Genomic DNA, 11,345 nt, shown 5'->3' on the forward strand with positions numbered 1-11,345 from the left:
ACAGGAACTTCTCGGCTGCTAGTCGAAAACCAGCTTGTATTAAAATCAGTTTAGGAAAATTCTCTAATTCCATAATGCTTGGTGCTAATTGGACAAAACATGGCTTTTCAGTTTGTTTTCTCGAAAATGGTATTTTTGCTTGAACGTTTCGCACTTTTAGTTTTTAATAAATAATATGCTCGCTAGCCGATCAGCTTCTCTTTTGTATCTCATACTGTGGCGTAAACACGAGTAGTGAACAATGGATACGGATTGGTTGATGGTACCAGCATTAAAAAGTAAGGCTTTTTTATACATATTTGGAATAACTTGGAATAAAAAAACAACAACATTCTATGTTCTTCCAGAATAAATAGTGTATTCTCCAATACAGGCATATATCAGAATTTAAATAGCACTTAATCTACGCCTAGCTAAATGCTAGAACTCGCTCTACCCATCAAAAATTCTCATTCCGATTGATTGGTTCGGATAAAAAGAGTCCGCCAAAAAATAGGGCTCTGCTTTGAATACAATTGGCCTGTATTACAAAGGTCTTAATCATATGAACAGGTCGAACAAATTGTCTGATAATCGGCCAAACACCAAAGTCATTTTAACACCAGTAAGACAATTTTTGGTTGTCTTTGAAAACAGCGTTTTACAAAATGAGTTCTTGTATTCGATGCGATTCCCTTGCACTCGAGGATATGGCCTGGTCACCGAAACAAACGTCGACCGACAGAGATAACTACTATTCCATACCGCTGACGACTTTTTGATTTCTAAGGCGTAGCCGTTCTCCTTCGAGTGATCAGATCCTGGGTAGTGATCGGCCTATCGGCTTCCGCCTTATCCTTGAATTAATTTTTTAAAAAAATATTGTTAGAGTGATCGTTCGTTAAATTAGAGTAATAATAATAATGATAATCGTTAGTCGATTTTTAAGATTTATTCACCTACCCTAGCTATAAAAATGGCTACAGTTTGCAATGGGTGGCAGAATCTTTCATAAAAACTATCTTTGCTTTGTCAGTGTCGGCTCTCTAGCAGGCAGTCCCTATACGAAACAAGCACTGACGGCTAATTACTTTTCTTAAGAGCATTATCGTCTGAAAAAGTATGGTAGTAGTTTGATATGAAACCATTTTAGACAGTGCGTCCTTATCAGGTCATACCTCTCAACTTTTCTGCTGCCCGATATCGTCTGACACAGTTCTAAATATCGCTACCTTGGCGGAGCCTTTGCTAGCTGTCGAGGACTCTTTGTTGGTTTTCAGCATACTCTCGAGAAGCTTATAGATCTGCACACCTCGCTTCTCTAATGCAGCAACCGATGAATTGATAAACGTCTGCTGCAAATCAGCTAAGGATTTCGCGATGCCGCTCTTGGTGATCGCAGGTACCTCCTTCGCTAAAGCACGCTTGAGCAATGTCGAGCATACTCGAGCGACGAACTGTTGAGCGGGCTGTGAGAACAAAAAGAGGCGTACATAATTTATAATCACAATACTTTAACAAAAACAGAGTGTTATACAATAAGTCTATTTTTAAATGTATGTAATATAGCTTAGCTTTACCTGATTAATGTCCCTGACGCCGCTGCTTGCCGAGTCAAGTAGTTGTACAGTGTCAAGAGCCGTCTTTGTCACCTCAATTTTTTCGAGCGATGGCCCCTTCAATAAGTTGAACGTACCCGCTAACTTGACTGTTGCCTGAAAAATACGCGCGGGAGTTATAGGTTTTTCTTTGAGCGTTGCTCAGTCAACGCTTGCATACCGAATGCACCGTCGAACCTGTTTTTGTTTTGAAAAGAGACCTGATAAAAACATACTTGCTATAGTAAGTTCGATTGGTCACCTTGAAGTAGGTTCGGGCAACGTCAGGCCGGACAGCAGGTCCAAGGTAGACGGCAGCACGACCTTCAATCGGCACCACGAAAGAGACTGTTGTCTCGTTGCTACACTCCTGTGTTAAAACGCGGTAGAATGTTTGGGAGCATGTAAGTTTACGTCCGAATTTATGCAATTATGCGACCAAAGCAATATACACCTTCAAAACATTTTATGATCTATTCTGATTGAAGCATGTTCACAATGTAAACTAATTGAAGTGGTTTAATTTGCTATAAGTTGCCACATGTGATATTCTTAAAGACGCCATGTATTACGGTGTTCACTTCAAAGCGAGCAAGAATCAGAGATTTTATACAAAGCCTCACTCACGAGTTTCTGTGGTGTGACGAGTTGGGCGTCCTGGAATCCTGTGAGCAACATGGCACTTTTACCGGGCTTACGGCCGGTGCCCTTAATGTCAATCACATCAGGGACCTATGAACAGAAAATAAGATTACAAATTCAGCTAATTCGTCTTTGACTTACTTGTCTTAAGCTAGATTATATATATGACTTATAAATGTTAGGTATTCTAACTATAAAAAAATACAGGTTTCTGTGTTTATACGCAAAAATACGCATAATAAGAAATCCATCAAGACAAGCCATGGGAAATAATGTGTGTTTTCATTAATGTGTAATTACCTGTCGTGGAAATTCCTCTTTGAAGATCTCCAGTAGGCGGGTCATGTTTGCCACGCACTCCGCTATACGAAACAGGATTCTCATTAGCGGTAAATTTTAGTCTCTCGAAGGAATCTCGTTTATTGGACCAAATAAAAGAGGATATTTTCTTTTAACACGATTCTCTTAGAATACAATATAATTGGCTTTTTTGGCTTATTTGCATTTTATTGACTGGCACTAATGATCCCCAACTCTGTGCGTAATTTAGCTATTAGTAGAACAAGTTGTAATCTCATTAAATGTAATTATGTGCTACCAAATTATTTCCATTTTGTGTAAAGTTCTGCTTTCTTACATGGAAATTCTACACTTGAATAGCTCCAGTTTGAGTCAATGAAAAAAGAAGCGTCACGGTATATGTGTGAATTGGGCAATAGGAGCAGAGCCACTTAGAGTGTTGCTGCGATAAAAAAAAAAGACTAATGACGCCGTTGCCAACACTTTGTTTCAGCAGCTTACCTTCCTTGGCTGGTGTCCTAGCGCTTCCTACGGCTGGTTGTAACAGTTCGTCCGCAAACGTTCCCAATGGCAAAAAGATTGCTATGGCAACCACATGGGTTCGTAGTACAAGTGGCTTCATATTGCCTTCTGCCTTTTACTATCGACTTAGGCTTCACGCAGATCGGAGCCCTGTTTAATCGCTGAGGTGGCACTGTCCTATATCGCAGAACGAACGAAATACGATAACGTCTCCTTATACGGCAGCCTGTTTCAGGAAACGCTGTCTCGCGTTGTGCTATGTGGCTAAAACGTGCAAAGTTGTGCGAAATAACAATGCGCCATTAGGTTATAATGTTGCATTGGGAGTCTACTTTTGGTGACTGGGCGATCGGAACCGTGAGCTAGCGACGCTTTATATAACAACGGGAAAACGGTCGGCGCGCGAATTTATCGACGACGGTGAGGAGTGGTCGTCGTACAGAGAGGAGCAGACGTTTGAAGAAATCGAACCAAACCCAACCCAGACCCGACAGAATGACCGTCCGCGCTGTAGCCATCGTTAGGACCGTCAAGAGAAAACGGAGACGCCGCAGCGTTCTGAACCATCGGAGCCACACTACCCCTATCAGTTGAGACAAGAACGAAGTGTGCGCTAGATTATTATTTGGTATTGACTAGATAAAATAAATAGTCACCCTACAAATATTAATGCTTGAACAAATTTCATATTTCGACCGAAGATTAACTGAATCGTTGTGTACTCGAAGTTTCCAGCCAAAGTCTAAAGATTATCATATAACGTTCCTTTAAATTGGTCCAGCAGTTCCACATGCCATATAGTTTGAATAACGGTGTATCTGCCCTTAAAAAGTGGGATCTATACAAAATCTGCCATAGCGCTTATTGCAAATCGTTTATATTTTCTATTTCTATAAAGAGCTCAGTTCGCTTCAGGCACATACAATAAAAAATAGTCTCAACCATTCCGTTTAAATATTACCTTTTTAACATGACTTTATTTTAAACATGGCGTTTAAATCATAACGATGTGTTTTTAATTAATTTTCAATTGCATTTTGCAATGTTTAGTTTCTAAAGACATCTAGTTCAAGGCCTGCAATATTAATTCAAAACGTGCACCTATTGCCCACAATGTATTTCAGCTCCTTAATTGTGCTATATACATAGTTTACCGATAAACCCTTATGGTACCATTATATGTAAGCTAATGGATGGACCTAATAACTTCATGCAGAACAGGAAGCGTTGCCTAAAGCCTTAACTTTTATAAACCACAATTACGCCTTAGTCAGAGGTAAATAGTTATCATTTGAAACGAATAGGAGCTGTCACGTTTTCGGTAGATGGCCTAATCTCTATGAAAGCGTTTACCTGATTCGATCTGTATAGCTTGCATCTAATGTGCGAATACGAATACTTTATCTGACTACTAATGTTAAATTTCTGATAATATCTCATAGGCTTCAGGAATGCTCAGGGAACACAAAGGCCGGAAACAACATGTCTTTCAACTAGATTAACAATTAATGCTAATGTTTTTCCGTTAGCTTTTTAACCGGAGATCCTTTCACATTTGATTATACTAAATAGAATTTTCGAGCACGCAGAGAGAACAACTTCTATTAGTCACCAGTTAGGAGTACTTATAAATATACTGTAATATACTGTAATTAACCATAAAGGCAAACTTGCTTGTGGTTGATGGAAAACTCTTTGTTTTCCGCTATTACAAAACCAACGACTTGCACCAACGACTATTTTAGTTTGCACGTAGCGCTATGCATGATCAGAATGTCATACAATACATTACAAGTACTGCCCAAAATCGAAAAGACGTTCCAAAACAAGCGGAAAAATTCATCAACACTATATACATCCTATATACACCTATAATATTACTATTAAAAACAGTGGATATTAAACAGCCCATTCGGCGGCGGCGGCGACGTTTCGGCTAGCTCTTGTCAAACGCGTTTCCGTTAGTTGTTACCAATGAAGAAATTTCATGTAAACTCCTCCGGGGAAAACTTTTAAAAGGCAAGATGGCCGACAGAGACAAGCCGGAAAAAAGCTTCGCAACAGATGAACTAACGGAATGGACAGAAGCAAGACGTCTAGCGTCACCAATGCCAGCGTTGCCGTCGACGGCGGCTGCCAACTTCCGCGCTTACGATGGCACCGCAAAGGTAAAAAAACTGCAGAAATCAAAGGAGGAGAAGAGTGGTTTGCCAAATCGTGCGCGACAGCGACAGGCCGGGGGAGGATAGTCGAATGTCGTCTGAACTGAAGCCAATTTTCAATTACTCATCAGCGGCAGCTGTTGCGATAGCATCAATGTATCAGCCAGCATTCGAAGAGGACGAGTGATCCGATTTCTTCCTTGTTTCGGCAACATCGGAGGCACAATGTTCGAAGTTTTAATCATTACAGTTTTTCGAAGGATGGAACGCTTAGAAGACGCACGTATGTAAAGAAAGGAAATGGCGAAGAGCAATCTCTTAGTCTGAATCTTGTAAGTAGCCTACAGACGATCTCCTTATTAGTGGAACAGATTAACAACTTTAGCTTTACATCGTCGTCTCATATTATTTTCTTCTTCTTAATTTCAATGTCCACTCATAAAAAGTCACGTTTATTGCTATGTTGATACCTTACCTGTTTCTTCTACGTTGCTGAGTGAGCAATCTACTAAGTGGCAGTTGGTGACTTTGAACTAATGGCAAAACATGTGATTTAATAGTAACGAAAATAAAAGCGAACTTACGATTAAGTGACCGCTTAGTGATTTTAAGTTAACCTGAAAAATCGTTCGCAGGCACCTGCTTTAAGCATTCGAAAATACTGACGATATATACGAAAAATAAATACGAAAAAAAATGAAGTGGCAGTAGTATCTCGAAGTTTAAAAATGTTTGAAAGTCATTCAAGCGATTGCTCCGCTTGTCTACTGCAGTACCTATATCAAGGTTTGTTAACACCAACGCTGAACGCTACACTAATGATTAAATTTTGATTTTAAAAGTAAGCGTCCTCTAGAAATGAATAAGATCTCCTAGTTTAATAAACAATATTGAGGCAAGAGAACGAAGAGGTCAAGGCTCAAAGCGTTTTCCAGCATCCTTGCAGCCATGCCAAAATAACTGCGCAGCTGACTCCATACGCAGGTGACTTTGATCCTTGGCTTGCTGTATACATTCATATATATAAACGACTATATGAATTTTTGCATGTACGCGTTTATCCTGCTTACGTGTTCCGTATATTTGCGTTCACATACGAAAACGCGCACAGAACAACTAGGCTATGCTGGCGGATGTATCTTCTAGGCTTTGTCCATTTTGTTGATCAACTTTCCCCAGAAGCGATACACGACAGAAACAACGGCTGCTTTGGCGGCGACTCCTATCGGGGAAGAAGTGGTTTGAACGCATTTCCTCAATGCAACGACCTGTTCCCCAAGGCGACAGCGGAAGCTGAAACGGCTTAATTGAACCGTTCAAAGCTGACGTAGCAACGACGACGGACCTTCACGAACAAGATAAGAGGAAAAGTGTTTGCGATCTATTCCATCTAGCAGGGCTATGAAGCCGCGCTCGTTGCGTCGTTTACTGGCAGCCAACGTTACTAGAACACAATTATCTGGATCGAACACCAAAAATATCTACCGGAGGCGGAGGTGTAATTGCCAATTTTGTTTTCTTCTTTCTCGTCACCTTTCTCCCATCTATGCGGTTCTCTCCATTCACATCTGGTCGCTTCTGTCGACGAAACGTAACTAGCTGACCATCAGTCAGACATCGGCCGTACAATTACTATATGAAAGTGACCGGGACAGGGTGACACGTGCGTAGAGTTACTGTGATACATTGTTAACGATTTGATCGTTGGTGGTGATAAGAACGCAATTACAATGGAAAAAATGTCGGAGCAACAATCGCGACGTTCTATGATTGAGCCCACTGGTTGCGAGCGATGAGCAATGAGCTTACTCAGAAACGCATCGAAGAACGTTGAGCGACTAGGTTTTAACTCAAATTATACGTCGTAGTGCTTTTCGTTGTCGTATTACTCCCTTCGGAAGTTTGTGTAATAGTTATAAGAAATGAGCAAACAGTACTTGACGAAAAAGAAACGATCGATAAATTAACAGCTTTGTGCGTATTATTTCGCAGTTGACTCTGAGTTAACTTTACTTCCAAACATTGATTTTAACACCAGATTCCAAAAAGGAGCGAATCTCGATAAATTTAGATGGCAATACGAGCCATATTCTATAGTCTGTAGTATCAGTTTGAATGCATGTATCGATTTGCTAATTGAATTTCGTTACCTAAACACGGGAGCCTAAAAGGCCAACACTGCTACCCTAACTGTTTGAAACAATTTTCTATTCATATTGACTCTTTCCGTTCTTGCTCTCATGCAGGTTGAAGTCGACGATTGCACAGATATCTGCTGCACGTTAACGACAAACTGTGATTGATAACTTGATTGGTTTCAAAGAGTTTCCTGTCGAAAATAACTTCCCGTCCACTAAATACAACTTACAAAATATAATATTATATACCAGCTAACAGTTGATTATAACTGAAACAGCTGCCTTTTAAATACTTTATAATAATTTGTATCTTTTAATAACTTTATAACACAAGCATCTGTCATCAAAAGCAAAAAATTGTCATTAATTAGCTCTGCGATATTTAGCCTAAACGGATCGCTTAGTTCGGCAAATTGCGTTACCAATATGTTGAAAGCCAGTAAACTTCTCCTGTAAAAGACTGCCTCATCGTGAGGTAATGTTTGATTAAGAAACCCATTATTATATTATATATTATTGAATTATATGATTTCTGCAGGCAGTCGTGTGAATTTGATACACAAGCTTAATGGCCAGCTTATTTAGATTTTCTTCACGTCACTTACTTACCTGTTTTTTTTTTTTAAATAAAATATTCGGATTCGGTTGAACACCTTTTACTACCTCAGATTATTCTGTCATACCAGATCTGGTACCTATGACACTGGTCCTACGTTGCGCTTGCCACGTTGCTAATACAAATCTCATTTATTTACTCTCCTCCAAGCAAAAATTACCCTTGAAGAGTATCCACGATGGGAAGTGGTAAATCATGAACTCGGTAGGAATTTGGTAATTCGCTATCCGGTGCCTAGAATCTAACGTGTTAGACAATCATCTTTAGAACAGCGCCGTTGAGTACCCTACATGATGACCTCACATGCGCATCACATCTCGAAGTACTTGACCGAACTGGCCAAATAACTCTTCGGTTATATTGCAAACTCGGATTTATCAGAAATACATTAGAGAGAATTAACGTGATCGTTTTTCTCTTTATGCTTATTAAAAAAAACCATCATACATCTACTAAAATCTACATATTTCGTGAAAGACGATCATCTTCATAGGCCGACATCAGTCTATACTCTCCTTAAATATGGCTTTCAGATTTAGAACAAGATTTCCCCTAAAAACGTGTAACAAATAACACATACTGCATGATTATCTCTTCTCACTACGTTTTATTTCTACACATTGCGTTCTTTGTCTAGTTCATACAACGTTCTTCAGCTGGCCAGCTTTCTTTGTTCAGTCCCGTCGTCACAGGGCTTCAGCCCAGCCTAGTTGCCAACGGTTATGTTTGTCCGCTTTTCAGATATAGCTACCGTTGTGGGCCCGTTCCAGTAGACTCAAGTGCTTTGGATGTGGGAAAAGAAAACTGAAGTTACCCTACATTACAATCAAGGACCGTCATTGGGTCTTCATAACCGTTGAAAAAGCCAGCACCTTATGAATAGACAAGTAAAATATTTAAACATTAGCATATTCGAGACATTATTATTATCATTACTAGTAGTAGAACACGGCTGGCAACCACAGGGGAATTAGGATAATTTCGCAATTATAGCTATAATTTCGTATGCGGAAATAGACGATTACCTGCACCGGCCACACAATATATATCGACTAATGTATACGTAAGTGAATAAAATAGCAGCAAACACTAGAAGATTTGAAGAGCTAGATATCAAAAGTTTACACCATTTTTTAATTTAATCGTTAGCATTAAATATAGCCATATATGACTATTTGAGACGATTGTCACAAATCTCCAAAATACTCACCCTAGAAGCGATTAAAAAGACAATATTCAAAGATAGACCCTATGACAAAAATTCATCAATTAATACAATGCTTACTGCGCTGACGGTTTACGTAAGGCAACAGCAAATTCATTCTTAAATGTTCATTTCGGCAAGCGACATGACGGGAAAGAAACGCGGCTGATTGATAGATCGACCACTCGATCCAAAAAACGTGTAACAAATAAATTCCGATTTAGCAAATTCCGATAAATGTCTAAATTGAACTAAATATCCAGCTTACATAAGCATCCGTTAGCTTACACAAGTAATTTTTCTGACTGTAATGTGGCGCCCTTTCGTTAAAGGACTTTTGAAAATTAAAGAGTTTTTCTTCCTGACACCTTACTTGCTTGGGGCTTGCTGGCCTGATCAGTTTGTATTTATTACATCACTGGTAATAACAAACGTCCTGCATTCGAGATTATTCACACTCTTTCTGATACAGTTGTGACCATCATAATCTATGTGAAGATTCTGAACTCTTTGGTAGTTAGATACGACTTGCAGCTGCCATCATTGGTGGACCCCTTCCACCGAAGGATCCTTCAATGAAAATGCCGCCACCTATATTCCTCTAGATCCCAACAGATCAAGAATCTACCTGTAACGCAAAGGGAAAAATAGAATGAATAGAGATCCATGTTTGTCATATGTTGCAAGGCGTAAATATTTCGAGGAACGTGTCATCAGCGTGAGCACATAATGCAATGGATATTAAATACAATCCACATCTTTCATCTCCGGCTTCTTATCCTGACTGTGGATTTGATATTGCGGTGAGCTGATTAAACTTTTTTTAGTATACCGCATAACTGTAAGCTTCTATGTCTGCCCACAAGGAAGCACACGCTGGGCTCAAGCTCGCGTGTATTGTTGTCAAGATCATCAAGATGTGGTTAAGAGACCTGTTAAGAATCGTCATAAGGTCCTTTGGATTTAGATTACGCGTGACGTTTAAAATATTACCTAATACGCCAAGAACTTTCAGAAAGGATTTTTCCCGAAGGGCAACGCTAATAATATTCGTGGAATAGAAATTACACAAAAAATATTTAAAAAAAAAAAAAAAAAACTATACGTACGCATAAAAAGCAACGTATTTTGCTCTGCAGTAGAATATAGTTAACTGAAGTAAACATGTAAACATCGGCACTCACATTCCTAACAAAATCGTTCAAGACGCACGGCTGTATTACTGTTATATTTAGTGATATCGTTTTCTCTACTTGTTTATCTGAGTTCAGTGTTCATTTCGTATCGTTCATTATCGCTCGTATGCGTCTTTAAGAAACTGTAATAATACGATGACGGTTCCGTGTTGAAACTGCCAGTTATGTTCCGTTCGATTGCTCTCTTCTATAGTACTTTTAGCACGGAATCTAAGCATAGGCATATTTACACATATCTTAAAGGTTTTAGCTTATCTTGTTAATTAAGATCGCTTGTAATCGTTGGGCTTTTCATATCCGCGTTGTCTTTGATGCTTGTTTCGAAACGAACCAAACTTTTAGCTGTTTCGGCGCGCACTTTCAAATCATTTCTGGACATGATGCTGTCTCAGGCTTCCATCGTTTAGAATCTGATAATGTCGGTTGAATGTATGGTTACAGACATGATCTGTCGTAATGGATTGATTCAAATGGTGAATGATCATAGACTGATTTGTCCTTTTGGTTCACTTTACCAGAAGGAACTAGCTCTATGCAGTAAGACCTCTCAAAAATGTTTATTTTTCTAAAATTTTAGCCATGCTGGTGGACCGTCGAGTTTCCAGGAATATTTTTTCATACGAAACCCAAAAATCCCTTTTTTTTACTTATCAATCGTTGCTTAATTCCGTTTATTGCAGAAGATTCACAGCGTTATTTCAATTAGCCCTTGCTCCCTTTGTACGATGACCTAACTTCTCATCTTGCCGAAGCTTCCATTAATAGGATGTACAATTTCCATCTCCGCCGTTTCGCGGCGGCATTCGTTTGTCATCCATACAAACTAATTGAAATCACTTCATCAAAAAATGTGTTCTAAAAAAGCTAAGTCAAAATTAAGTTGTCATAGGTAAGCTGCCCCGTTTCTATATGGTGTGAATTTCCATTACTTCACTTGCCGACTGATCGTATGTCGTATCATTTTACGATTTTGCTCCTTTTACTATAT

At 39.2% G+C, this 11,345-nt stretch overlaps 2 protein-coding genes across 8 annotated transcripts in view; both read right to left on the bottom strand.

The window, feature by feature from the left end:
* Positions 1–493: 493 nt before the first annotated feature.
* On the bottom strand, positions 494–5,062 carry LOC111247400 (uncharacterized). 2 transcript variants are annotated; one of them, XM_022798246.2, is made up of 8 exons: positions 4,923–5,062; positions 3,021–3,305; positions 2,520–2,581; positions 2,205–2,309; positions 1,840–1,947; positions 1,560–1,694; positions 1,212–1,448; positions 494–836 (listed from the first exon to the last, which is right to left on the bottom strand). In XM_022798246.2, the coding sequence occupies exons 2-8, from the start codon at positions 3,139–3,141 to the stop codon at positions 765–767; spliced, it is 840 nt and encodes a 279-aa protein (XP_022653981.1). In that variant the 5' UTR covers positions 3,142–3,305; positions 4,923–5,062; the 3' UTR covers positions 494–764. The 2 variants fall into 2 exon arrangements, with proteins under 2 accessions (XP_022653981.1, XP_022653982.1); XM_022798247.2 differs by lacking the exon at positions 4,923–5,062 and having other exon boundaries at positions 1,158–1,448; positions 3,021–3,156.
* A 3,477-nt stretch (positions 5,063–8,539) lies between these two features.
* Positions 8,540–11,345, bottom strand: part of LOC111248142 (uncharacterized) — an 11,854-nt gene continuing 9,048 nt past the window's right edge. For 5 of the 6 annotated variants that reach the window (XM_086982671.1, XM_086982672.1, XM_086982670.1 and 2 more), the window contains one exon: positions 8,540–9,789. In XM_086982671.1, coding sequence (XP_086838797.1) covers positions 9,786–9,789 — 4 coding nt within the window. In that variant the 3' untranslated portion in view covers positions 8,540–9,785. The remainder of the gene's footprint in view (positions 9,790–11,345) is intronic. The other variant, XR_015323083.1, reaches the window with a different exon arrangement.

The sequence above is a fragment of the Varroa destructor genome, unplaced genomic scaffold (genome assembly GCF_002443255.2).
Source record: "Varroa destructor unplaced genomic scaffold, Vdes_3.0 BEIS01000003.1, whole genome shotgun sequence".
Classification (NCBI taxonomy): Eukaryota; Metazoa; Arthropoda; class Arachnida; order Mesostigmata; family Varroidae; genus Varroa; species Varroa destructor.

Excerpts from the sequence above, each read along its gene's own strand:
- LOC111247400 (XM_022798246.2), bottom strand. The coding sequence starts at position 3,141 with ATGAAGCCACTTGTACTACGAACCCATGTGGTTGCCATAGCAATCTTT. Across the intron at positions 1,695-1,839 it reads TTGCCCGAACCTACTTCAAG|GCAACAGTCAAGTTAGCGGG; the intron begins GTGACCAATCGA and ends CGTATTTTTCAG. Across the intron at positions 1,449-1,559 it reads GCGTCAGGGACATTAATCAG|CCCGCTCAACAGTTCGTCGC; the intron begins GTAAAGCTAAGC and ends TTGTTCTCACAG.